Source organism: Mustela nigripes, chromosome 15, assembly GCF_022355385.1.
Source record: "Mustela nigripes isolate SB6536 chromosome 15, MUSNIG.SB6536, whole genome shotgun sequence".
NCBI lineage: Eukaryota > Metazoa > Chordata > Mammalia > Carnivora > Mustelidae > Mustela > Mustela nigripes.
The window spans coordinates 56,023,322-56,050,489 of record NC_081571.1 but is presented as its reverse complement, the minus strand read 5'-3'; the positions used below and the strand labels follow the sequence as shown (position 1 = coordinate 56,050,489).

Genomic DNA, 27,168 nt, shown 5'->3' with positions numbered 1-27,168 from the left:
AGCTTAAATGGTGTTTTCCTACGTAATCTTCCCTTTTAAGCCCACTTAAGGTAATTTATCCCATCAACCAATCCCCATTTAATCTTCCTTAAGACTCTTACCATTTTATTCCTTCTTAGGAGTTTTTATGTGTAAGTGTTCTCTCCTCTCCTGAACAGCAGGTGCTACACAGTAGGGTCCATATTCTGCTTATCTTGTTTACAATGTCTCAAATATAGTCAAAGATTAGTAATTCTTTCCAAGACAAGCTCAATCTTATCTTCCAAAGAGGGACAGGGCTGGGCCAGCATTTGTGAGACTAGAGGAATTTGAATCTTTGTTCCAAAGTTTGTTAGTTCTGTGGCCTAGGGCACACCACTTGGCCTCCGTTTTCTTCTTTCCAATCTGCTCATTGAGTCCCCGTAAGGAGTTCTGAAACTACGTGATCTTACAGAAGACTTACATTCTCCCAAATCAGCATCTGGCATATGCTTCCTAAGCACCTACGTTTTTATACACTGTATCTAAAAAGTTTTAGACATGTAGAACCATTATAAAATTAGAGTAACTCAGGGACATCTCTTCTAGAACCCATAAGGTCAGAGAAGCGTGGGAACTTGCATCTAACTATTGTCAAAGACAAAATCATGAGGATTTCTGACTCTCAGTGCTGTGTTATTCCCTTTAAACCATGCACAATAAACACTCAAAAATACTTGCTGAGCCAAAAAGGCACGGTAGATTGAAGTTCCCCAGTTCTTGAAACCTCTTTGGAGACTTCAGCAAATGTAAATTCCAAGAGGGTGGGGGTGTTGTGTCTATCTTACTCTTTGTTGTGGACCCAAACCTAGATCTGTGCCTTGGCACATGGCATGTGTTTAATGGGCACTTGTTAAATGAATGAACGCACCTCAGCTTTCTCACAAGTAAAACACTAACAATCTCATAGAGCTGTACTGTGAATTAAAGGAACAGAAGCACTTAATGCTATGAAGAGTGCCTGAAATCCAGTAAGCAGAATCCAGTACGCTGGCCATTACTATTACCCTGCAAACAAACCTCTTATCATTTCTTCCAATTAGAGCGGGGTTAGAGGAGGGAAGCCCCGAAAGAATGGGATATCTAACCTGAACACCCAGTCTTGGTTATTACGTTTGCAAATCTAGGCAGAAAGAGAAAGCACGTCTGGCATACGTTGATAGCCCCAAGATATCTCTAACAAATCAAGCATTATCACCAAAGATCAGAACTTATAACTACTAGGGACAAACAGAGCTACAGAAGAAAAGCTAGAGAACAAAACAGTAAACTACAGAAGGACAAGGGCTCGCTGATGCCATATACTAACATTATAGCTTGATTTTTTTTTTCATAAACCATAAAGAAAACACTTTTCCTACCAAATGCCTAAAAACTTCAATGTAGAAGCAAACATACAAATAACATGGTAACAGGGCATCTAGGTTATGTTCTTTCCATATTAATGGGAGGTTTTATTATATGCCACATTTACACTCACAGCTAAAACTCAGTTATGAAATCAAACGTGCATGTTAATGCACTTTTTCACAAATTTTCACACACAGCAAGTTAAAACATAGTTAATTAGCTATTAGGTCAAATGAGAGTAACAATGTATGGCACGGAAGGATAACCAATATTCAAATAATATAATAAAATATAATTAACACTAATATTGACCTTATCATAATTTAACACAGCCTCGAGGATCTCAGAGGCATCTCAAGATTGTTCAGAGTCAGAGAATCATCATTAAGAATTTCAATTATAATTGTGTAGTATCGATACTGTTTTTCTGAGATCCCTGGTTGTTGAAATTCTGCATAAGAGATATTCGTTATAGAGGCATATAGGAAAGCAGGTGTGTGGAGGGGAAGTTCATGTATACACATACAGCATGAACGCAGTATGTATACAGAACATTTAGGTTTCCTTCCTTGCTTTCCTTTTCTAAAGCATTACCTCCATTTCTTCCCTAAAAAGCCCAAAACAGGGGCGCCTGGGTGGCTCAGTGGGTTAAGGCCTCTGCCTTCGGCTCGGGTCATGATCCCGGGGTCCTGAGTTTGAGCCCCACATCAGACTCCCTGCTCAGCGGGGGGCCTGCTTCCTCCTCTCTCTCTCTCTCTCTCCTCTCTGCCTGCCTCTCTGCCTACTTGAGATCTCTGTCAAATAAATAAATAAAATCTAAAAAAAAAAAAAGTATAAAAGCCCAAAACATACTCTATTTTCACCAGTTTAAAAAAGGGCTTTAGTCAGTAATTTAAAAAGTTTTCTGGGGCATCTGAGAAGTGCAGCTTGTTAAGCATCCAGCTCTTGATTTCCACTGGGGTTGGGATCTCAGGGTCCTGGGATTAAGCCCTCCCTTCCCCCCAAAGCTTTTGGGGTTCCACACTCAGTAGGGTGTCTGCTTGTTGCTCTCCCTCCCCTTTTGCCCTTCCCCCAACAGTCTTTATCCCTTTCTCTCTAAAATAAATAAATACAATCTTTTCAATTATTTTCCATTTAGCACATGCTTTGACTCCTATAGACTTACTTTCACAGTTTTAATTACAGATTTATTTTTAGGGGCACTTAGCTGTGCTGGCTCAGTTGGTGGAGGATATAACTCTTGATCTCAGGATTTTAAGTTCGAAACCCATGTTGGGTGCAAAGATTGCTTAAAAATAAAATCTTAAAAAAAATAAAAGTTTATTTTTAAATAATGATGTCTTATCCTTTGTAGGTCATATCCAAATAATGACTAAAATAACCAAGTAGTGACAGAGCTATTCAAACATCATTGAATTCAATTTTTATTTTATTTTTTAGGATTTTATTTATTTATTTGACAGAGAGATTACAAGTAGGCAGAGAGGCAGGCGGGGGTGGGGGGGGGGAGCAGGCTCCCTGCTGAGCAGAGAGCTCATGTGGGGCTTGATCCCAGGACCTTGAGATCATGACCTGAGCCAAAGGCAGAGGCTCAAACAACTGAGCCTCCCACGCGCCTTCAAGTCTACCTTTATCAGATGACTCAAATTTTGACTTTTAACATTATCTCAAAAAGAATGTGAATACTTCATTGAGACCCTGATGATACTAGAAGGAGCCATCTATCATTCAAATCAATGTGTACATTAAGATACTAGTTCTCAAATGTTTTTCTTTAAATTTATTAAATTTTTTATTTTTTTTATAAACATATAATGTCTTTTTATCCCCAGGGGTACAGGTCTGTGAATCACCAGGTTTACACACCTCACAGCACTCACCATAGCACATACCCTCCCCAATGTCCATAACCCCACCCCCTTCTCCCAACCCCCCTCCCCCCAGCAACCCTCAGTTTGTTTTGTGAGATTAAGAGTCACTTATGGTTTGTCTTCAAATGTTTTAATACACACCTCAATAAGAAATCTATTCTACATCAGAAGGCAGCACAAAAAATGCTTTTACCATGGGGGTGCCTGGGTGGCTCAGTTGGTTAAGTGTTTGACTCTTGATATCACCTCAGTTCTTAATCTTAGGGTCCAGAGTCCAGTCTTACATTCGGCTCCACCCGGGGCAGGGAGACCACTACAAAAACAAAACAAACACTTTTACTATTACCACATGCAATGCAGTGTGTGTTTTTGTTCCACTGTGTGCTTTTTTGTTCCATTGTGTGCAAGTGAAAGTTTCTTAAACTGTTGGTTACAACCAGAGCAGATGGAGGTGAAGGGGAAGGGATGGGAAAAGTGGAGAAAGTGGGGTGCCTGGGTGGCTCAGTGGGTTAAGCCACTGCCTTCGGCTCAGGTCATGATCTCAGGGTCCTGGGATCAAGCCCCACATCAGGCTGAGCAGAGAGCCTGCTTCCCTCTCTCTCTCTCTGCCTGCCTCTCTGTCTACTTGTGATCCCTCTCTCTCTCTCTCTGTCAAATAAATAAATAAATAAATAAATCTTAAAAAAAAAAAAAGTGGAGACAGTCAGGATAAATTACTGTGGGTGTTTTGGCTAGAAGGGGTAATCACAAATTCCACATACAAATGCTCATTCACCCTGGCAAAAGGGAGAGAGGGTGAGGCAGTTTTCCACACTTCGATTGCCCTGTTCTTCATAGAAATTGATTTCATGATCCTCTAATGCGGATGTGACCCATGGGCTGAAAAAAACAAAAACAGTTTTAGAAGACAATACTACCTGTAGTGCCAGGAATTCATCTTCTATGATAAATCCTATAATTATTTTGGGCATGTGGAAGTAATTACATTGGACTGTATTGGGGGCTAAAGGAATTAATCTGTTAAATGTAAATATTCAAAATCCACCACAAGATTTGTGATGCTGTATTGGCTTTTTTTCATTTTTTAATATACTGGAGAATCTTAAGAATAAACAAAAAGCAAAAATTAAAGTGGCCCTGCCTCCTGACCTCTGAATGGTCCTTTTTATTCGCAGTGACTTTAAGCAAAGAAACTAGGTCACACTCTAAAAGTTATGCTTGCACATTTGACACATCTGCTAGAAGAAGGTAGACGGTCTCCAAGGCCCACAGGAGCAGAGGTTGGCTGCAGCTAATTAGTAATAATGGCATATTTACGAACAAATGGGTCACCAAAGGAGGAAAGTGGGGAGACAACCAACACAGAGACCCACCGGGAGGGTATTATGTGTATGCTCACATCCTCCCCACCCCCAACACACACTCACCCACTCACTTCTCTTATCTCCTTTAAAGGTAAGCATGTTGGTTGCAGACTGGGTTCTTTGGGAAGAAGACTCTGAAACAATGTTGAACGCACAAAAGGTTTATCAGGAAGTACACTTGTGGTCAAGGCCTCTGGACTGGAAGGTAAGGAAGCAGGACTGGGCAAAGGAAGCAGACAAGCTGAGGTGCAGGCCCTTCAACACCTCACCCATTCCACAAGGAGCTCTAGAGCTAAGTGACCCAACAGAGCTGTCCTTCACTGGCCAAGGCTTTATAGCCCTACCCCCATGAGCTCCCAGATGCGGGCCAGCCTAGGAAGGATATGAATATGACGTGCTTGAGATGCCTCTCTGCCACTGTGGCAAACCCCAAACGGGCTGAGAACTGAAGGACATTTGTTGACAATACTCTCAACAGCTGTGTCAAGATTCCGCTGTGTGCGCCTGGGTGGCTTAGTCAGTTAAGTCTGCCCTGCCCGCCGCTCAAGTCATGATCCCAGGTTCCAAGAGACATCCCCCCCCACACCCGACCCTCACCCCACTCCCACCCCACCCCCTCTGGCTTCATGTTCAGAGGAGACCCTGCTTCTCCCTCTGCCCCTCCCCCACCCATGCTATCTCTCACTCAAATAAATAAATAAGTAAAATCTTTAAAAATGGAGTGGTTTGTCTCTTGTCCATCACACATGCTGTCCCAAGGAATAGCCAGCCTGTGGACGTTCAGACGCACACCACATGGGTCTTACATAATGCTGTATCAGTGAGGTTGGACTAGGATTTGCAGCCCTTAAAACAATACAAAACAAGACAAAACAACTCAGTGGCTTATCACAATAAGGACTTCCCAGATCATGTTTCAAGTCTCTTGGACTTGGCCCGAGGCTCTGCTCTGCTTTGTCTTCGCTGCCACCCGGGTATAGGGCACAATTGCCGCTGAGAGCCTCCCAGTTCCCAGGGCAGGGGGAAAAGGCATGAGGAAGAAAGCACCGGCTCTTTCAACTTCGGTGTGGAAGAGATCTAGGTCACTTCTGCGCACATGCCTCTGGCCAAAGAAAATCTGGCCAAATCAAGCCCAGCTTCAGTGGGACTCTAAAATAGATTCCCCACCCAGGGCATGGATAGGAAGCCGATTTTGGTGAACAATTATACAAGATACCCCAGTAACATTCATCTCAAGGAACACTCGAGTGAGACGAAGAACAATACCACAAATTACCATTTAAGTTCATGAAGTACAGAAATGGTGTGTGTTATCATTAAAAGTCTGTATCTGCAGAAAGAAAGGTAAGAGATTTGTGGGAAGCTCTTTAGAATAGCGGCCATGAGAGCTGAGGCTCTCAATACATTTCTATGAAATTGAATTGACATTTTCCTTTGAATTTAGTTCATTGTAAAGATAACCTGGATAGCAGATCTACTAAAATATATGGCATTATGATGCATGCTTTGAATGATTTTTTTTAATGTTAAATCTTTCATGTTTATAAAACTAGTATTTTTTATAGATCAGACAAAATTGTAAGTAAGAAAAAAATCATAAGAGTCTAAATAAGTCCAAGTAGGAAAACCTGTATATCAGTATAACTAAGTAAAAAAAAAAAAGTGTCTTAGTTCAGGTTGCCATAAGAAAATACCATGAATGGGGTAGCTTTCAGTTCTGAGACTGGAAGTCCCAGATCAGAATGTGTCAGATGTGGTCGGGTTCCGATGACAGTTCTCCTCAACACTTGCTGATAGTTATTTTTTTTTAAAATATTTTATTTATTTATTTGAGAGAGAGCAAGAGAGAGATAACACACAAGCTTGGGGAGAGGAAGTGGGAGAGGGAGAAGCAGACACCCCGCCGAGCAGGGAGCCTAACTCGGGGCTGGATCTTAGAACTCCAGAGGCCGAAGACAGGCTCTCAACCAACTGAGCCATCCAGGTGCCCTGCAGGCAGCCTTTGTCTTCATGTGTCCTTATGGGTTAAGGGAGTGAAGAGAAAGAGAGAAATGAAGATAGAGAAAGAAATAAAAATAGGGAAAGAGAGAGAGAGATACAGAGAGCTACAGAGAAGTTTTCATGTTCTTAGAAGGCCACAGTCCAATGGGATTATGGTCCCACCTTCATTACCTCATTTAACCTTAATTACCTCTAAAAGACCCTATTTCCAGATACACTCACATCGAGGATTCAGGATTTAATGTAAAAATTTTGGGGAGACACAGTTAAGTCCATAGCAAAAATAAAAATAAATCATACCCCCCAAAGTTACTGTATCCGGAAAGCCTAGGTTACGCTATGGTCACATCTCTTAGTCACTTACAACAATAAAGGTTTAGTGTTCTTTCAGGCTCTTTGCCCTGTCAGGGTCAGAGCTCTGCTCCATGTTGCTCTAGTTATGTGTTCCATCTTGCATGACTGGTCATCATGGCAGAAGGACAGAGAGCTCTCCGCAGCCTCAAACAATGAAAGGCTTCAAGCCAAGAAGGAACCACGTAGATGCAACTTTTAGTTGCATCTTTTTTGCTAAACTAGACCCAAAGTCCCACCACAGACAGGAGGGCAAGGCAGAGTAGACCAATCATGTGCTCAGGAGGGAGGGAGCTGACATCATATTAAACAACATTCATGGATACTGCTATGAGTTGAATTGTGCTCCTCACCCTCATGTGTGGAAGTCCTAACCCTATCATGTAAGAATGTGACCTTCTTTAGAAATCAGGTCATCACATCTTAATTAATTAAGCAAGATAAGGTCATACTGAAGTAGGGTTGGTCCTTAATCCACGACTGCCCTTCTTATAAAAAAGGGGAAATTAGAAAAAAAGAAAAAGGAAGGGGAATTAGAACTCAGACGTGCCTGCGGGGCGAATGCCCTGTAAAACTGAAGGCAGAGATCTGACTGATGCTTTTACAAGCGAGCAACACCAGTGAATGCCAGAAAACACCAGGCAAGCACGGAAGAGACTCTTCCTCACAGAAGTAACCAACCCAGTGACACCTTGATCTCGGACTTTGAGCCAGTCTCAAAGTTTTACCTTTAGGATTTGTCACAGTGCTTGAGCCACAGTTGGCGTTAAAGAAAGGCTTGTAAAATAAATTCATGAGGTACAAAAATTGGTTGATATAGGTTAGTCGTGATTCAGAATTTGAAAGTCAGAGGGGTTGTGAGGAGGCTGGGGCGACCAGAAAAGCATCCTGAAAGAGATGGAAGTTGAGACTTGGTCATAATGAATATAATGAATGCTGTGGCAGGAGGTGGCGGGGGTGAGAAGAAATCACAGATCAAAGAGTTGAGGATGGTGCTATATGAGGAAATGAAGCCATATCTTTGTTTATTTGTTTAAAGATTTTATTTGTTTATTTGACAGAGAGACACAGCTATAGAGGGAGCACAAGCAGGGGGAGTGGGAGAGGGAGAGGGAGAAGAAGGCTTTCTGCCAAGCAGAGAGCCCAATGTGGGGCTCGTTCCCAGGATGCTGAGATCATGACCAGAGCGGAAAGGCAATCGGCTTAACGACTGAGCCACGCAGGCGCTCCGTGAAGCCATATCTTAAATAACACCTGAAATAAAGGATTCAGCAGCTAAAACCATGACCAGGAGTGTTGAGTGTGTAGAAAATAGTAAAGCAACTTGGCAAGACTGCAGCCAGCTGCCATGACTCTAGGGCCAACTGCAGGATGCCTTTGTGGGAGAGGTGTCCTCTGAACGCAATTATTCATAGGGCTTGAGTAAATAACACGAAAACAAGGGGCTGGCTTTCAGTTTTTTTTTTTTTTCTATTTTTCTTTTTTTTTTTTTTTTTAATTTTATTTATTTGACAGAGAGACAGAGACAGTACAAGCAAGGGAAGTGGCAAGGAGGGAGTGCCAAGCAGGGAGTCCAGTTGCGGAGCCTAATCCCAGGACCCCGGAATCATGACCTGAGCCAAAGACAGATGCTTGACTGACTGAGCCACTCAGGAACCCCTGGCTCTCATGTCTTAATGGAGGGTCTCACCTTGGAAGTTCTGCTAACACCTGAACTAAGGGCAAAAAGAAAAGGAATGTGATCTGTTAGGATATCAGAGCATGGTTCCCTATTCTGTTACTGTGGCAAATCCCACAACTTCTCTGCCTCTGTGGTTCCTGTTACAATATTACCGGAGATAATATTTCCTTTATTTATTCTCTAGCATTCAACAAACATTTGTGAAGTACCACTTAGCCTTAGGTGGAACTAAAGTATTCTTTAAAAAATTCCCTAATTTGAAACAATCACCCAATTTGCAACATTTTAAATATTTAAAACTATAACTTGCTGTGTCACAACGCCAGAAGCTAACCCATAATAAGAACATTTGGAAGAGAAATCACTATAGAAATAGGCACTTTATGGTAAAATAAAAGAGTTGGGCTCCGTAATTCCATTTATAAAGAGGCCCATTAATAGTACAGTGGTGGGGCCCTGGCTGGCTCTGTCAGTAGAGCATGCGACCCTTGATCTCAGGTTGTGAGTTCAAGCCACACCTTTGGTGTGGATCCTACCTTAAAAGAAAAGAAAAGAAACACACACACACACACACACACAATAGTACAGTGGCTGGCACCTCAATGGTAGTCAGCAAAGTGGTTGTTGAATGAATAAAAGTAGGCAAGGTTTCATAGCTGTGTACCAGGCTCTTAGAACAGTGCCTGGCACATTAAAACAAAAACAAAAACAAAAGACAACTTTTAAATATTGGTAGAATAACAAATAACTAATTTTATTTATTTATTTATTCATTTATTCATTCATTCTGCAATCACTTACGTTGTGATTTACATACAAATTTGTGCAAATTCAGCATTAAAATCTCAACTGCTCCTCCAGAGGCCGAGATTTGGTTGTAAGCCAGTGCAGTATAACTTTCCCACTGGAAGGAAGGCTCCATGAGACGGAACTTTGTCTGAGTTCGTTGTTCCTTAATGTTTTTAATAGAAATACATTATATTGGGGCACCTGGGTGTTAAGAAGTCCTTAAGCATCTGCCTTTGGCTCAAGTCATGATCCCAGTGTTCTGGGATCCAGCCCCACATCGGGCTTTCTGCTCCTCTGGAGGCCTGTTTCTCCCTCTCCCATGCCCCTGTTTGTGCTTCCTCTCTAGCTGTGTCTCTTTCTGTTAAATAAATAAATAAAATCTTAAAAAAAAATTCATTATATGAATGCATGCAAACTATCAGTAGTGTATTAAAAAAAAAAAAACTTGCAAGTTTGCTCTATTCACATGCTCTATTAACAAGCATCTTTCATGCCACCATCCTGAGATATTCTAGCTCAGAATTCTCCAGCCTATGAGAAGACTGTCCCATGCTTGATGCCCAGGCAGCTGGGCCAGCACCTATGATTAATTTTTTTTAATCCAACTTTTATGAGTTTCCTCAGTGTTAACCACAATCCAAGTGGGGGAGTATAAATTTAAAACAAACAACAACAAAAAAGATTGTGTTTCAGGAATGAAAGATAAATGTAATCTGAAATCAATATTTATGAAGTTGTGATTAATTGACTGATGGCCAAATGATTACAAAACGTCTGTCTGAAACATCTACTCAAATTTATTAGCTTTGACCAAAAAATTAAAAAACAATCTGAACTGGGTCAATGAAAGAATAATGCATGCCTAATCAATTTTTAATAGCACTTAAGATTTTATATTTTTTTAAACTTGCTTTTAAATAATTTATCATAAAAATGAATCTGATTTAAACAAGGGGTAAAAGGTGTTCCATAGCTATTTGATGGTTTTCTTAGTAAAGAAATTCAATTATGACTGACTTTTTATTACCGAACTACTTTATTAATAATAATACATCTTGCACTTAATGCAAAGGCATCGGGCCAACAATCTCAGAGAATCCAAGTAAGATCTAAGATTTTGCTTCAAATCTACCATTTTCTGGTCATTTATCTTCTCTAGATCTGAATGTCTTTATCGGTAAAAGGAGAGGCCTGCATAAAAACCCCTAAGATTCTTTCTAGTTCTAAAGTTTATAATTCTAAGAATTATAAAAAGTTTATAATTCTAAAAGTTTATAATTCTAAGAATTTGGGGGGGTGGTTAGACTGTCCCAGGTCACAGGGACCTGGCTACCAAGAAGCCAAGGCACAGATTAAGCACAAAGTCAATGGGCCATATAATCTTTGCTTTTCCTATTAGAGTAATGGCAACATTACTTAACAATTTTGGCCAAATGACATCTGTTTAGAACATGATTTGTCAACAAAAAGAAACGGTGTTCATAGAGCAAAGGGAAAGGATAGTTTCTGGCCTTAAACCATTGTATTATAATTAGAAGTGATGTCTGGGAATTGGCCTGGCATCGGTTTGGACCTCAAGATAGTCCTCATCAGCCCATATTGTTAACAATATTACTTAGATGTGTGTGTGTGTGTGTGTGTGTATCTGTGCACCTATTCACAAACATTAGTAAACAAAACAGGTATGTTATCCTATGATCCTATGCATAAATATATGAATTAAACTGTAAGGATATGCTTTAGAATTTTTTTAAACATTTTATTTATTTAATTGACACACACACAGAGAAATCACAAGTAGGCAGAGAGGCAGGCAGAGAGAGAGGGGGAAGCAGGCTTCCCACTGAGCAGAGTCCGATGCAGAACTCGATCCCAGGACCCCGAGATCATGACCTGAGCCGAAGGCAGAGGCTTAACTCACTGAGCCACCCAGGCGCCCTTAGAATTTAATAGCGATTACCACACAGGATAGAAAGGTGAGGCATAAATATAAGGAACTTTTCCCCCCATTATTTTATATATTTATAAATGGCTTAATTTTCTTAAGAGAAGCGATTTTTATAATTAGCAAAAAAGCAATGTGGTCTTCCATTTTGCAGTGAAAAACAAGTAAAGACAGTGTTTAAAACAGCCTGAGTCTGTAGCTAAAGAAAATACTACCTTCTATGGAAGAGTCACCTAGTACCAGATACTAGAGATAAATCAGACACAATCTCTGCCCTCCAAAAAACAGTCTGTTGTGGAGGCAAACACATGAACAACCAACTATAGTATGATGTGATCACAACAGAAATAACTATATGGACAAACTACGACAACAGCACTGAGGAGCTGCGACAATGTTAGTGAATGTGGAAAAAGAGGCTGGGAATACTCTAGATTTTAACATTCTACTTAAAACGTAGGTTACAATTTTTCAAACTCACTTGGTGACTAAATATTAACACCAGTCACCAAGGTGGTTAATGAAAAATGAATTTGCTCCATTAACAACGGAAAAGAATTTTTAAAAAAAATGTTTTCAACATGTCTCCCCCCTGCACTGTTTTCAGGGATGGATGTGGGAGACAGAACATTCTCAGTCCTATATCCTACTCAGAGGGTGGGTATGATAGGTCCTGACATACCATCTTAGGTATCAGTGAGGTGAGAACAGGGAATGGGCTAGGTGAGAGTAGGAAGAACCAGCAGGACCTGGGAAAGGTGAAACTTGAATGACAGTGGTAATGAATGACCTGGAGTTTTCTCATTCTGAAGTTTCAGATCTACACCCAGGGACAGGAACAATGTTTTAGCAAAACATGTAAGCTTGACCCCATAAAAATATCACTTCAAGTAGCCAGAAAATAACCAAACAGATGACTGTATGCCAAGCATTTTGAAAAAATGGTTAATAACCAGACAAGCGATGTGACTATTTTGCCTTATTCTCCAATTCTAAACACACAATGGCCTCCAATTCTCAGGAAATTACATTTTGAACTGTTTGTTAGAATTCTCACTGTTGTCTGTGAGACAATTTTGAACTGGACGTGGCCTTCTTTAGGTGAATTCCTATTTGGTCCAGTCTCATTATTGTCTGTTTCTTTGAAACATGATCTTAAGCATACATTGACCTCATTTAATACACACACACACACACACACACACACACACACTTTACCAAAAAGGAACCTAAGAAGCAAAGGGGTTAAATAAATTGTCTGAAGCCAGTAGAGCCAGGAAGTTGTTGGGGCAGGGAATTCTGCCCTCCCCATGCAGGTCCAGAACCCCTTTCCACTGACCACGTGCTTCTTGTGATCATACTGTCTCTTTTTCCATAAAGATTACCAAAAGTCGTCCCATTGATTTGTTTCTAGATCTGGCTACTCACAAATTGTATTTGTTTGCATAACTTAATCACACTGGCTCTTTCTCACTTTAAGCAGCTGCTGTTAAATTTCAAATCTGTTCTATTCAAGATTGAGGTAGGAAGTTTTTAGAGTTTTTCTTTTTCGCTGGTAGGAAGTGCTGACTTAGAACCTCACACACCATCCTTCCGAGTTCTACAGCACAAGGACACATATCTTATTCAACATGCACCTGAAACGAAGGCTTTAAACGCTTGTGCACGTGCTTTCCGGGAGTGTGGACGGCCTGCACTATTTGCAGCATTCTCACTGGTGGGTGTAAATCAGAGTCCGAGGCTCAGACCCTTAAGTCTCTGTTAGAAAGCACAGAAGGACCAACGAAAAGCATGTCTTCAGGGAAAGTTGTGATAAAATGTAACCTGTCTCGGAAACAGATCAAGAGACAATCACTCTTTGTTGCTTTTAAGTGACATTACCTCATTTCAGGATGGAAAAAGACCTGAGAGAGACAGAAAGTTGTTTCGAAAATTAAAATGTAGAGATAACATCGTTTCCCTTCCTCTTTAGACTGCGCCATGTGTTTGCACACTGTGTAGGGTTTAATTTTTAGACGGGGAAACTCCCCCCCGCCCTTCCGCCCTCTGGGAAAAGGCAAGGCATTTAAAATCGCCTTCCCCATCTTCCTCCAGGCTCCGCGCTTTCTCATTTAAACTTTCAGGATCCTCCACGGATGCCTGTAATATACAGCCTTCCTTCCCATTCTCAAGAATCTTGCAGTTCCCCAACACGGGAACTCTTTTTTCTTTTCTTTCTTTCTTCCTTCCTTTTTCTTTCTTTCTTTCTTTCTTTTTTTTTTTTTTAAATGAAAGGAAGGAAGGAAGGGAGGAAATGGAGAGAGAGTGGGAGGGAAGGAGGAAGGAAAGAAAGAAAAAAAAGCCCTGGCGACCGCGCGTTTCGAAAGCGCGTTTTCGTTTCCTTTCCCGGCGGGCTATGGCCCTGCCGGGCTGCCGTAGCCGGCCTCGCGCGGCCCCAGACGCGGCGAGAAGCCGCCGTCGGCGGGACTTCCGTGTTGGCGGGATTCTGAACGCTGCCATGGCTCAGACTGTGCAGAACGTTACATTGTCGCTCACTCTGCCCATCACGTGCCACATTTGCTTGGGGAAGGTAATGGGTGATTCTGGGCACTAATACGAAACAGGGTCGGGTATGAAGTCGCCCTCCGGAGCCCAGGGCGGTCTCCGTGTGTGGCGGGGACGGGGCGTGAGGCGCCGAGATGTATGCAGACGCTGGCCAGCGTTTTCCTCAGGCTACGGGAGGCCGCGTCCTGGGGGACGGAGGGAGCGCGTCGTGATGACTAGGTTCATCTGTGTGCCTTTTGGAGGAGGATGACAGCGGCCTGGGGTCTGGAGGGAGGGCGGCCAAGCGGCTCTTGCGTCCGCCGGCGGCCTCACCGGGCCGACTCCGGCGTCGAAGGAGGCCTCGTCGGAAAGGAATCACAACGGTGTTTTCCGCCCCGGAGCCACCCGTGTGGCGTGTAGTGAAGCGCATTGAAGCACGTTTCCTGGGAGCCTGGCCCAGGATTCCTTAGACCCCTGCGCGAGTGTTCCTGTCCTTGGGCCTGCCCGCAGTGCTAGCCGGGGAGTCTTGAGCGTTCCCAACCTCCTTTCCCCTGCTGACCCCAGCCTTTAGAGTGGCCTTAGCCTGGGTTCAAAATGGGAAGGGTAAATAGTACCCGCCCCTGAGTGGTGTTTAAAATGAGAGGCACGGGTCGGTCTTTTTTTTTTTCCCAAGAACGGATCAGCCTTGAGCTAGAATACCCTCTCTTTGTGTTGCAGAAGGTGCCGGCTGTGTTTGTGAAACTAGGTAGGAGAGAGGAGTTCTGAGTTAGAAACGGGATTTTGAAGGTTCTAAAGCAGTCGCCGGCCCTTCCGTTTCCGTTCGTGCCTCCCATTTGGCTTTTAAAAGAGCATTTCTTTAACGCAGAGATCAAGAAAGGAGAAGATACTGTATTTTTTTTTTTTTTTACGTTTGTGATGTGTCTGTGTTTACCCTAAAATGCAGACTGAAACTACAGCCACCTACTCAGAATTGAGACGTACACACTTCATAGAGCCAACATTTGAGTGCCAGCCAACATGGTTCTCTGCCTTAGGTCTTTGGGGTTCTGTGTGAAATTTACTGAGTTCAAGGAGTAGGAAGTCAGGCCGGGAAGCAACTGATAACTTGATATTCCTCAGAATGAAATGCCAAGGAAAGAGCAGATGTGCTGTGAAGGTATCTAGGGGATGGCTTGATCAATTCTGACTGGAGAAATCCAGGATGGCTGCATGGAGGTGGTATTTGAGCTGGCATTTGCTGCCACTGCCTTACTTACATAGCTGGGAGGAGGAGGTGATGTTTGTGTTTGCTAGTTTACATTTGCATTCTGGTATGAAGTTCCCACCAGCATATGTTAAATTCTGAGTAAATATACTCCCAGCAGTAGCATTAAAAGCTGATAGAAACATCTTGGGAAATAATTTTTAGGTGGCCTCAGTTTTGTGCTTTTATCTAGTTTCCATTAGTTAATAGGCCCTTTTGTAGTTGTGTTGAAAATGTGTTCTGCCTGGTTGATTTTGCCTATCTATGCTTTTTGTGTGTAACAGAAATGATACTAGTAGAGTATAGTGCTCTGTAGATTACAGAATGCTTTTGTATGTATTTAAGTACTTCATTAATTCCTCTCACCGGTGCTGTGAGACAGATAGGCTGTTTGCCCCCCACCCACCCTGCTTTTTAAATATGAGAAAATTAAGGCTTATAGCCTATAGTTTCAACCTCTATCATTATCATTTGTGTCTTCAGTGGATTTCTTCCTAAAAACTCACGAGAGCAAACCTCTTTGGGATCTCCTTCCTTCCCTCCCTTCCTTTCTCTTTTTTCCCCTACATTTGTTAGCAGTTTTCTAAAATGAAATCTTCAAATAAAAGATGAACGATTTATAAACTGTCATCTAAAGGTGTGGTAGTTGAAGGCCTGAGTTCTATGTTCAGACTGCATAAGTTCTAGCTTCTTACGTTTACTAGCTACATGACCTTATACAACTTACTAAACCTCTTTCAGAGCAGTGCCCTCATCTGTAAGATGGGAATGGTTAATAGTAGCAACATCTTTCTTTGCATTTTGGGATGATTATATCAAGTAATTCATGTTAGTGTGTAGCATAAGGTCTGGGACATAATAATATTCAATGAATGGTTACCTTTAGTATGGGTGCTGAGACAGGCCCTCAGATAAGGAAACCAGCCTTTCAAGTAACTGTTCTTTCCAGTTGCTTTCTGAGGCAGTGCACTCACTTGATGAAGATTTGCTTTCCCAATGACGTGATACCTGTTTGTTCTGGAAATTGCTACAGTACGTCCTGAGGTTTAACTGGTTCCATAGAACAGTTGCTTTTTGTATATTTAAAGCAAATCTGATATGCTTGGGTCATTTACCCTCCCCACATACTGGAATTCGTGGGGGTATGGGGGTACTGGAGATAGCATAATCTGGGGTAGTAAGTACCATGTTCCCATTGTTACTTCCACCTCCCTGACACAGCATCTCCAGCCAACTCTGACATCTACCTTAAGGTCCTTTGTGCCTAGCCCTCACACAGATAACCATTCTTTTGCCACCCTCATTATTTGTCCCAAAGTCTCACTATCAGCAAGATCCTTTTCTTTTGCTTATTCAACAGAATTAGGGACCATTATCCCTGAAAGGTCACAGTAAAGAAAAAAAATGCATATTACTTTAAAGGAGAAAGTGGGGGTAGGAGAGATCTCAAATCTAAGTAGAAAATACAGATGCTCAGTGGGATGGGGAAGAACGGAGAGGTAAAGAAGTAGTAGAGATAGCCTAAGTATGCACATTGTCAATACTTTACCTTTTGTATTTATAAATGTACTTAAAATTAGACAGTTTAGACATCTTGAATTTTCTGCCTGTCTCTACCTCAGTCTTAAAGGTGGATTCTCTGCCCAACAATGTTTAGGAACCTTGCCAATATCACAAGAGCTCTGTGTGGCTTGAAGAATGTAGGTATACATCCTGTGAGATGAGTTTTGTGTAACACATTTTCTTGCCTGTTCCTCCTTAATTTTTTCCCTTTGCCTTGGGCTAGTGGGCCAGCAAGCAGAAATATAGACTCATCTAGTTCAGGATATCTGTTAAATGACATTTTGGTCCTGGCACCAGATTGCTACAGACCAGTTTATCTCTAGATAATTCCAGTCATTTGTTTCTTCAGCTAGGATTCATGCTGTGAAATCAAATGATTGTAGCATGTAGTACCTTTGTTGACTTTGTCTGCATTTTTCCATGAATGACATATCTCCCCATGTGGCCCCTAGTTAGTTTTATGAAAGGATGTAGGAGGTTCTGTAGTGAAGTGCCAAGCAGCTAGACTTATGATGGTGTTTAACATTAGCATATTGTATTGTTATTCCTCACTTGAGTATGAGTTCAGTTTGGGATACCAGACTTTAAAATAAATATAAATATAAATAAGCGAGAGTATTTTGAAATCATTTGAAAAGGAGTTGAAATTGAGGTTTAAATATAAGTGGAATTTATAAATATAAATTGAGTTTAAATATAAGTGGAATTGTGTTGGCATGAATGGACATGATAGTGAATCTTTTTTGTTGTTGTTGTTTATTTGACGGGGCCTGGGAGGGGGGTGGGGGGGACACAAGCAGGGGAGAGGGAGAAGCAGGCTTCCCACCAAGTGCGGAGCCCAATGTGGGACTCAGTCCCCAAGAACCTGGGATTATGACCTGAGCTGAAGTCAGAGGCTTAACAGACTGAGCCACCTAGGCACCCTAATAGCAAATCTTTAAATATAAACTCTTTCATTTAGAAGGGAATCAGGCTTTATGTCACTCTGCAATATTAAGATTTATACTTTTGTAAGGGCAAGCTCTCTGGCTGCAATAATCTGAGATGAAATCAGCTTCCTTCGATTGTGGGGTGTCTGTTTCTTATAGAGTCCAGTAATAGGGTGGACTGTTTCCAGCTAAGAGTACCATAAGAAGAATTCCCCCCCCCCCCCCCCCCAGGGAGGACTTCTTGTCTTGCTTTCCACCCATATTATTGATTAAAAATGTTAACAAGGTAAGGCTAGGTACAAAGCTTTATGCAACTTAGAGTCCTCATTCTAGGTTGACTAAATTTATTCATCAGAGTTCACCAGAGGCTGGTGATTGGCCAGCATGTTATCAGCCTCAGTACACTGAGCCCACATTGGAGTCCTGATTGCCTCTTAGTTCCCAGGAGTGGATTTAAGAACAGCCTTGTACATAACTGTCACAAGTAATTTGCTTTGAAAAAAGCCACATGGACTACACTTTTCTTTTTTCCAAATTAAGTTTAAAGAATGCAGACACTTTAAAAAATGTATAATAATGTTGTGGGTTTTTAAACATACTTAGAGCATAAGAGAAAATTAACTTTAAAAAAGTGTTGATATATCGTAGTAATTTTAAAGTTGGTATGTAATAGCTGGCATGCTTACTAAACAAATAAGATTCCTGAAAGCATTCTAAGGAGGGATAAAGGTGGGGCAAAATGTATTACCTTTCGTTTTACCTAGACAGAAATGGGGACCTGGACCAATAGGCATTTAAGGAACTTAGTTCTCAGGATCACACAGTTTTAAAGTTCTACGACCAAAATTTGATCCAGAGCCAAATATTTCTTTAAACATAACAAAAACAATCCAGAAATTTTATTTTGAAAAGTTCCAAATTCCCAAATTTGGTGATAGTGGGGGAGCTATTACCATCATTTCTATACCTCAGCCTTCTTTTCCACAGTCTTTCTAGGTCTTGTCTAATGAAGCCCATAAAATTTTGACATAGGTGCAAGAAGGAATATTCTTTGAAGAAAGATTAGCTCTAGTCTCTAGCAAAGGTGATAAAAAACAGAGGAGTTGACTTTAAGTGTAATTGCCAGGCCAGTTGGTTAAGTTGTCTTTCCCTCCCATCACCTTTATCAGTGCCCTTTTCTACAGCCCCCACTGATCCCAAAGTCTTCATTGTAATCTTTTGCTTCTTTCAGGCATGTGCCCTCTTTTTTTTTCCTCTCAGACTAGTGTTTACTAACTCTGCCTAAGGAAGAAAAATCTATTTCTTACTTGAAAGAGCACTCAATTTGCAGTTGAGTCACAATGGATGGTGCTTAAATACTGGTTTTGCTACTTACAACCTGTATTATTATTTCCTTGAGTCTCAGTTTCCATAGCTGAAAATGAATTTGACACGACCAGGGCCATGGTATTAGGGAAATTCAAATATCCTAGACCAGTGGTTCTCAAAGGGGTGGGGGTGGATTTCATCCCTCAGGGAAGATTTGGCAATGCCTAGAGATGTTTCTGATTGACTCCAGGGGTGTGCTAGTTATGTCTAGTGGGTAGAGCCCAGGGATGCTGCTAGCTAAACATTCTACAATATACAGGAGAGCTCCCTACAACAAAAAGTTCCTTGGTCCAAAATACCAGTAGTGCTGAAGATGAGAAACCTTGTCCTAATAAACCAATGTATAGTAACGTCTAGTAAGTGAGTCAAGGATGATATGGTTATTAGAGTATAACCCCTTTGACTCCTCTCAGGTACTTCTATTTTTTAAGAAATTAGCTTTGGTGGTAGGGTCTCTTAAAACTGAAACATCTTAAAATAAAAGAAATGAAAACTACTCAGTAGAATTACAGATTTAGGGTTAATCTTTCTGCACCTAGGACTGCCCCTCAGGCCCAGTCCGGTGAGAAGAGCCCACTTTTTATACCTTGCTTTCTCTTCTCTCTCTCCTCCTCCTCACCAGCCTCAGGGTGTATTACCCTAGAATATCATTTTGATGTGTTTACTCCAGATGAGTTTGGAAATTGTACTTGTCACTTGCTGTTGTCATCAGTATTTTTATTTCATAGGAATACTGTTTTATTGCCACAGACCCCATTGAGAGTAAATTGGATATAAAGTCTAATAACAGGCAAGTTACGACTATTTCTGCATCTCAGGAAGATTATATTAAGAAAAATTATGTGCGTGTTTGGGTATTGTATATCCCAGGATCTGGGTAGAGGAAGAGGGGTGGACAGGAATTGAGGGGAGACTAGATTCTTTGTATTTTGCTCCTGTAAGTTATAGTCAAATAAATAATAAGTCATTTGTTTTAGTAGTTATTTCTTTATAGATTTTTTTTTCTCCTAAGCTAAATTTAAACCATTATTTAGAAATTGTCATCTGAGGGCGCCTGGGTGTCTCAGTGGGTTAAGCCTCTGCCTTCGGCTCAGGTCATGATCTCAGGGTTCTGGGATCGAGTCCCGCATTGGGCTCTCCGCTCAGCAGGGAACCTGTTCCTCCTCTCTCTCTCTCTGCCTGCCTCTCTGCCTACTTGTGATCTCTCTGTCAAATAAATAAATGAAATCTTAAAAAAAAAGAAAAGAAAAGAAATTGTCATCTGGTAAGTACTTGGTCCAAAGAAATTAGTCAGCTGTTTTAAAACTCCAACACAATGACAGTGACAATACCAGGTATTAGACAGTGAAAATGATTCTTCTGTGGTGGTATTACCAATGGTCTTAGCGGAGAAAGCTAAGTAATCTGCCTGTGGTTGTTCTTTTATAGAATTTGGCATATTAAATGGGAAGGTTAAACTTCTGGCTTTTTCAGTTTTGTAGTGGCCATTGACTTTTTTGCTTCCTGAGATGCTTTTAGGAACATTATTTCAGCCTTTCATTTTAATACATCAGAATTCACTTTTAGAGTGTGCAGGGCATTATAGCAAGTGCTATTGGTGCATACAAAGATGAGGATGTTCATCCGCTGCCCCCAAGGAGCCTGAAATCTAATAGGGAAGCAGGATGGAAGCAACTTTCTAAGTACTGTTCAGAAAGAAATGAACATTAAATCAGTGCAGAAAGAATACCCTTATGAAAATCAGACAAAGACCCAGTTAATTCTAAAAGGGATTAATGAAGGCATTTTAGAAGAGGTAGCATTTTATTTTCATCTTAAAAGGTAGAAGGGATTCTATTTTGATGGAGATTCTATTTTGATGGGGAAGCTTGAGACCAGCAGGTTATGTCAACCTAAGAAATGAGAGCACAATAAAAAGGAGCCTCCCCTGTTCCTATTAATTTGGTGAACATCAAGTAGATCTGTGTGGTTGAAGTATAGGTTATATCAAGTATTGAAATAGCAGATGAAAGAGCTGTTTATGAACCAGATTATGCTTTGAATGCTATGCTTGGAATTGTGAACAGGGAAAAATCATTGCTGTTTTGCAGGAGAGCAGTGAAAGCTGCTAATTCCTATTTTAGAAAGATAGCTCTGTTATCAGTAGGAAAGGTGGACAGGGGCTCAGTTGGTTAAGCGTCTGTCTTCAGCTCAGGTCATTGATCCCATGATTCTGGGATCAAGTCCTGCTTCGGGCTCCTTGCTCAGTGGGGAGCTTGTTTCTCCCTCTGCCCTTTCCCCGTGATTTTGTGCGTACTCTCTCTCTCTGACAAATAAATAAATAATCTTAAAAGAAAGAAAGAAAGAAAAAGGTGGACAGAAGTGAATATTTGGAAGCCAGGAAGCTTGCGTGGGAGGAGATCATTGCTCTAGATCCATGGGCAAAACCATGAGAACCTGAACCCATTATTCAAGTGAAGATGGAAAGGAAAGGATACATGACAGGTAAAAGTAAAAGCAAAAAACATTTAGAGGTAGATTTGCCAAGTTTTGACAATTCTGGGATATAATTTTTCCACATTATAACCTTTTTGAAACCTGGCTGTATCTTAAAAGTGATGGCATCTTGCGTTTTGTAGTTGGCAGCATTTTTCATTCTTTTTTCTTGTGGTACAGAAAATATTGGTGCATCTTAAAATCTCTGGGCACTTAGACTTGTTATATGATACCAGGATTTGGTGACCAACTGGATGGTGAGGCGAAGTAAAAAGGGTCAGTCAGAGCGAGCGCTGGGTATTTTAGTTAAAGTAATGAGGTGGTGGTGCTATTAACTTGGATAAGGAGTGGAGGAGACAAAGTTCAGGTTTGGACATATGATTGAGGAAGCTACAAGAGCCTTACATGGAGTTGGCTCCGAGGCACAGATACAGTAATATTGATACCTTCTCTTTTCCTTCTCTCTCTCTCTCTCTTTTTTTTTTTTTTTTTTTTTTTGAGGGATTGCTATCTGGAACCCTCAGTGTTTTTATCTTTACGTTATTAAGTCTTAATGCCTGGATGAAAAGTATACTAAGCCACTACCTTCAGAGACAAACCTATGCTCATTGTAACTAAAAGGCCTACTCAAGGTCGAACAGCTCAAGTGGCAGAGGTGGAGTTAGCCCCAGGTTTGTCTCTCAAAGCTTAAGCTCTGCCACTTACTGAGGTCCAGTTACAGAGGGTTCTCAGGAGTTGTCATAGAAAAGATGTTAACATCATGTGATACATGAGATTAAGAGAGGAAATAGAACTATGCCAGATGAGATGGCCCAGGAAAAAAGCATTAAAGAAAGCAGCTGTACCACCTCTGGTATTTTGACTCTAAGCATCTAACTCTGATCCTCTTTTCATCATACCTACTCTCCAGCGTTACTTCAGCCTTATCAAGACCAGTTCGTTGACTCCATGAATATCACTTTTTCATTGTCATCATTACCATTCATATACTCATGTCCCTTGTTAGCCATGGTCATTTATTATCATCAGTCCCTTTTCTCTCTCTCTCCTTCGCAAAAATCCAGCTCTGAGTGAACCCATCTATTTATTTGCTTCCTGCCTGAAACTGAATAGGTAAAAATTGGTAAGAAAAACACACACCTTTGTTAATTGGTTTTTGTTTATAGTGAAAATTGCAGATCTCAAATAGGAACTCAACAGCGTTTGGCAATCCTGCTATATTGTAAATTACTAGTAAATTTACTTTCTTGCTTTTCAAAATAGCTGCTTTATTCTACTTTCTCAAGTTGATATTGATACTCACTTCTCACTTTCAGCTGGTAACCTCTCCTCATATTTAATGATTAAAATATAAGCAGTTGGAGTAGTTAGAACATGAGAACATTCTTTCATTTTTCCATCAACAGATCTTCTAACCCCTCTACATTTGTTCTGACACCCTTGGCCTTCCCTTTTGTTACAATGAAAGACAGATCCTCAGTTCCTTAAAAGCCAAAACCTCTGCTTTGTGCATTGGATTTTATTCCCTCTTGACTTTTTAGGGATTTTGCTGCCTGTGGTTCTAATCCTTCCTCTTCTTCCTCCATCATTAATATCCCCTCTTAACTGTATCATTCTCTTTGGCATCTCTTACCGTGGACTTAATTCTTACGCTCACTCCTTCACAGCAAAACATGAAGAATTGTCTATGTTCTCTGTTGTCACTGTCTCTCAGCCTTCAGTCAAATTTCCATTCTTACCATTTACTGAAACAGTAAACTGTCAGTAACATCACAGTGACTTCCATATAATTAAATCCCATAGTCATTTCTGTGTCAATACCAAGCTCATTTTTTCTTTCTTTCCTCCCCTCCTTTCCTTTCCCCTCCCCTCCCGTCCCCTCCCCTTCTTTCCCTTTCCTTTCCTTTTCTTTCCCAGGCTCCATGCCCAGGGAGGAGCCTGACATGGGGCTTGATCTCATAACCCTGAGATCATGACTTGAGCTGAAATCAGGAGTCTGACACTTAGTTGCCTGAGCCACCCAAGCTCATTCTCTTATTATTTGACATGCTTGGCCACTGTCTTCCTCTTGGAAGTCTCTTTTCTTGCCTTCTGTAAGACCATGCTCCTGTCCTCTAGCACAGTCCCCTCCTTCTTAGTTCGCTTTGCTGGCTGTTCCTCTTTTTCCTTCTTCTGCTTGATAGAATGCCTTGTCCATAGCTACTCTGCCCATGGAGGGCTGTCCTCTAGTCCTGTCGATTTAAATGCCATCGTTTTTTATGCTGGTGATTCTCAGACTTTCTCTTCCTCCATCTTTCTCACCTTATTTAATGATAGCACCAACCACTGAGTTATCCAAACCCATTTCTTAGATTGGGGAGATATTTAACCTTTTTTGTGGAATTAGTTACATAGAAAATACTGATTGCCTTTAAATGTGCTTCTGATGAGGGAAGCCTGTAAGAAGCAGGAGAGCATCTTGAATCTTTCCAAATGTGCACAGTTTTATGTTTTGACCATTGGCTTTCACCCATTTTAGATCAGTTCATGATTTTAAAAATAAATAAATTGATCGATTGATTAAATCACTGCTCTAAAAGTCCAGGGAAATAACTTTTCTTTCTTTAGTTGAATTTTTTGATTTCGGGGTACACTTACTTCTTGGAGTATTATAGTAATTTAGGGTGTGTGTGTATGTGTGTGTGTGTTGCAGGAAGCTATAGGATAGATTTGGCAGTATCTTTCTGGTACTTAGTTTGAGAAATTTTTTTGTTCTTAAAACATTTCATAACTTGGGGTGCCTTGGTGGCTCAGTGGGTTAAAAGCCTCTGCCCTTGGCTCAGGTCATGATCCCAGGGTCATGCCCCTCATCAGGCTCTCTGCTCAGCAGGGGGCTTGCTTCCTCCTCCTCTCTCTCTGCCTGCCTATCTGCCTACTTGTGATCTCTGTCCATCAAATAAATAAATAAATTCTTAAAAAAAAAAGGCATTTCATGACTGAAGATGAAGTAAAAACACCCGCAAATATATATTGGTGAGCTTGGACAAATTACATGAGTTTTAGGAAAAAAACAGAACCTGTAAAGGAAATTTGAACTTGTCTGCCTCTTGAGACTCTGACAAGGAATACCTTCTAGATAAGCATTCAGTCCTTGCTATAGGTAGGAGCACTTTGGAAGAAGAGTATGGGAAACTTTCCTTCATGGTCTTATTCATTTATTCATTCATTCATTCAGATTAGTTGAACTGAATGAATTAGAATTGGTTTTTCCATAAGGAAGTCTAATTTCATGCTGAATCATCTTTTCTGTTTAGTTTTCTTATGTTAATGTTCATAATCAAGGGAGCATCTTAGTGTTTGGAAAGCTAGGCTAAGACCATGGAGTTCTTTATAGTGAGACTTAGAATGATTTCCTGCCTTTCATGGATCGCCATACATCTGTGATTTCTTTGAAAGTAGAGCCCCCTTTCAAATTAATGAATACTCATTATCTTTCTGAGGCAGACATAGAGCAGCACAAGCGTTTTCTCTGTAGAAAGTGCTTTGTGACCCAGCAATTGCACTCCTAGCTGTCTACCTCAAAGATACAGACATAAGTGAAAAGAAGGGCACTTGCACCCCAGTGTTCATAGCAGCAGTTTCCGCAATAGCCAAATGGTGGATGGAGCCCGAGATGCCCTTCAGCAGATAAATGGATAAAGAAGATGTGGTCCATATATACAATGGAATATTACTCAGTCATCAGAAAGGATGAATACCCACCATTCTCGTTCACATGGATGGAACTGAGGGGATTATGCTAAGTCAAATGTCAAGCAGAGAAAGATAACTTATATAGTTTCAATCATATGTGGAACATAAGGAATAACACGGAGGACCATAGGGACAGAGAGGGAAAATTGAACGAGTTGAAATCAGTGAGGGAGACAAACCATGAGAAACTCTGGACTCCAGGAAACAAATTTACAGTTTCAGAAGAAAGGAATTGGGGGATGGGGTGGCAGGTGATGGGTATTAAGGAGGGCACATGTTGTGATGAGCTCTAGGTGTTTATATGCAACTAATGAATCATTGAACACTACATCAAAAACTAATGATGTATTATATGGTGGATAAGTTAACATAATAAAAAAAATAAGTAGTTTGTGGTGGTTCTTTCTCTTCTCCCAGTACTTTCTGTGTTTTTTCTTAATCTTCTGATCTCTAGTGTAGAAGGACTGTAAAATGGCATTTTTATAATAATAAAAATGAACAGGAAAATATTGAAAATGCTATAATGTGTTTTGAGTCCCACAGTAACATGACCTTGTGAATCAAGTGAAAGCCTAAACATTTTCATGTCATTTTGGTTTTTATTTAAAAATTTTTGCTACTTGAAGAACATTAAGTTATTATTACCTCTGGCAGTTTCTAACTAATTAATGTTAAATACTGTCTTAATAGCATTTACTTAATCTGATGAGTTTTTATTGAGTACCTACTGTGTACTAGGCTGTCTTCTAGGCATCAGAGATTTAGGAATGAATGAAATGAAGGAATTTCTTGTTCTCATGCAGCTTCCTCTCTAATAGGAGAGATAGACATTAAATGTGTAAACAAACAATATCAGGTAGAAAACTAAAGTAACTTCTTTCTTCTATTTTGTCTTATAAAACAACTAGACACAGTCAGAACACCTACTTAATCCTGACCGAACCATCTGGTTTCTTCACAGTTTGGTTTCCTTATTTATGAGGTGTATTTACTGTGTTTACCTCACAGGACTCTTTAAAACATGGAGAAAATACATGTGAAAGCCCTTTGTAAAATATAAGACTATATAAATGTATTAGTATTTGTGGTTATATAGATGGAGTCAATGATTTTTATATTTAGTATATGTCATTATTTCTGTCAATATTTTTTGCTGTTTAAGTTATAAATCAGTGTTTTTATAAATCCTGAATAATTTCCTTTTAAAGTACCTACTCTGCTATACTCTAGAGAAACTAGAGCAAACTAGAGTTTGCTCTAAACTAAACCTATTGGGATTCTAGTTATGACTGTTGCCCTGTACTAAAAGTAATGTTTCTTTTTTCAAAGGTACGTCAGCCTGTCATATGCATCAACAACCATGTATTTTGTTCAATTTGTATCGATTTGTGGTTGAAGAATAATAGCCAGTGTCCAGCTTGCAGAGTCCCCATCACGCCTGAAAATCCTTGCAAAGAGATTATTGGTAAGGGCCTATTTTATAAACACACAAAAACGGATTTGAAACAATCTCTAAATAGTGTATATTTGGAGAAAGACTAAAATAGCCCATTTTCACTGACATCATTTTGCCACTGTCATCCTGGATGGAGTGGTCATTTGCATAATCTGTAAGTGAACACATGAGGTACACAAGCCACTATGAAAAACCTTAGAGCCTTGTGGAATTAACATTATGGTGGAGGCTATGCATGTGGACTAAAATATTAATGGTTTAAAGCAGCAGATGCTAAAGGTCAAAAGAGGCTTATAGAATTCAGGCAAGGAAATTCAGCTGGGAATATCAGGAAAGGCTTCATAAAGGAGGTGGCTTCACAAGATTTAAGAGTGGATAAAATTTCAACTGGTAAAGATTAGGAAGGGCATTTCATACAGAGGAAATTGCATGAACTAAGGATTAGAAGTTAGAAAACACAAAGCATGTTTTTAGAAATGATCAGTAGTTTAGTTTGGGTCTGACTACTG

The 27,168-nt window shown here is 40.5% G+C and overlaps 1 protein-coding gene across 1 annotated transcript in view; it reads left to right on the top strand.

Annotated features, from left to right (window-relative positions):
• Positions 1-13,803: 13,803 nt before the first annotated feature.
• The window catches only part of OBI1 (ORC ubiquitin ligase 1), a 44,823-nt gene continuing 31,458 nt past the window's right edge, over positions 13,804-27,168 (top strand). Inside the window, exons 1-2 of the mRNA XM_059378265.1 lie at positions 13,804-13,939; positions 26,533-26,668. Coding sequence (XP_059234248.1) covers positions 13,868-13,939; positions 26,533-26,668 — 208 coding nt within the window. The 5' untranslated portion in view covers positions 13,804-13,867. The remainder of the gene's footprint in view (positions 13,940-26,532; positions 26,669-27,168) is intronic.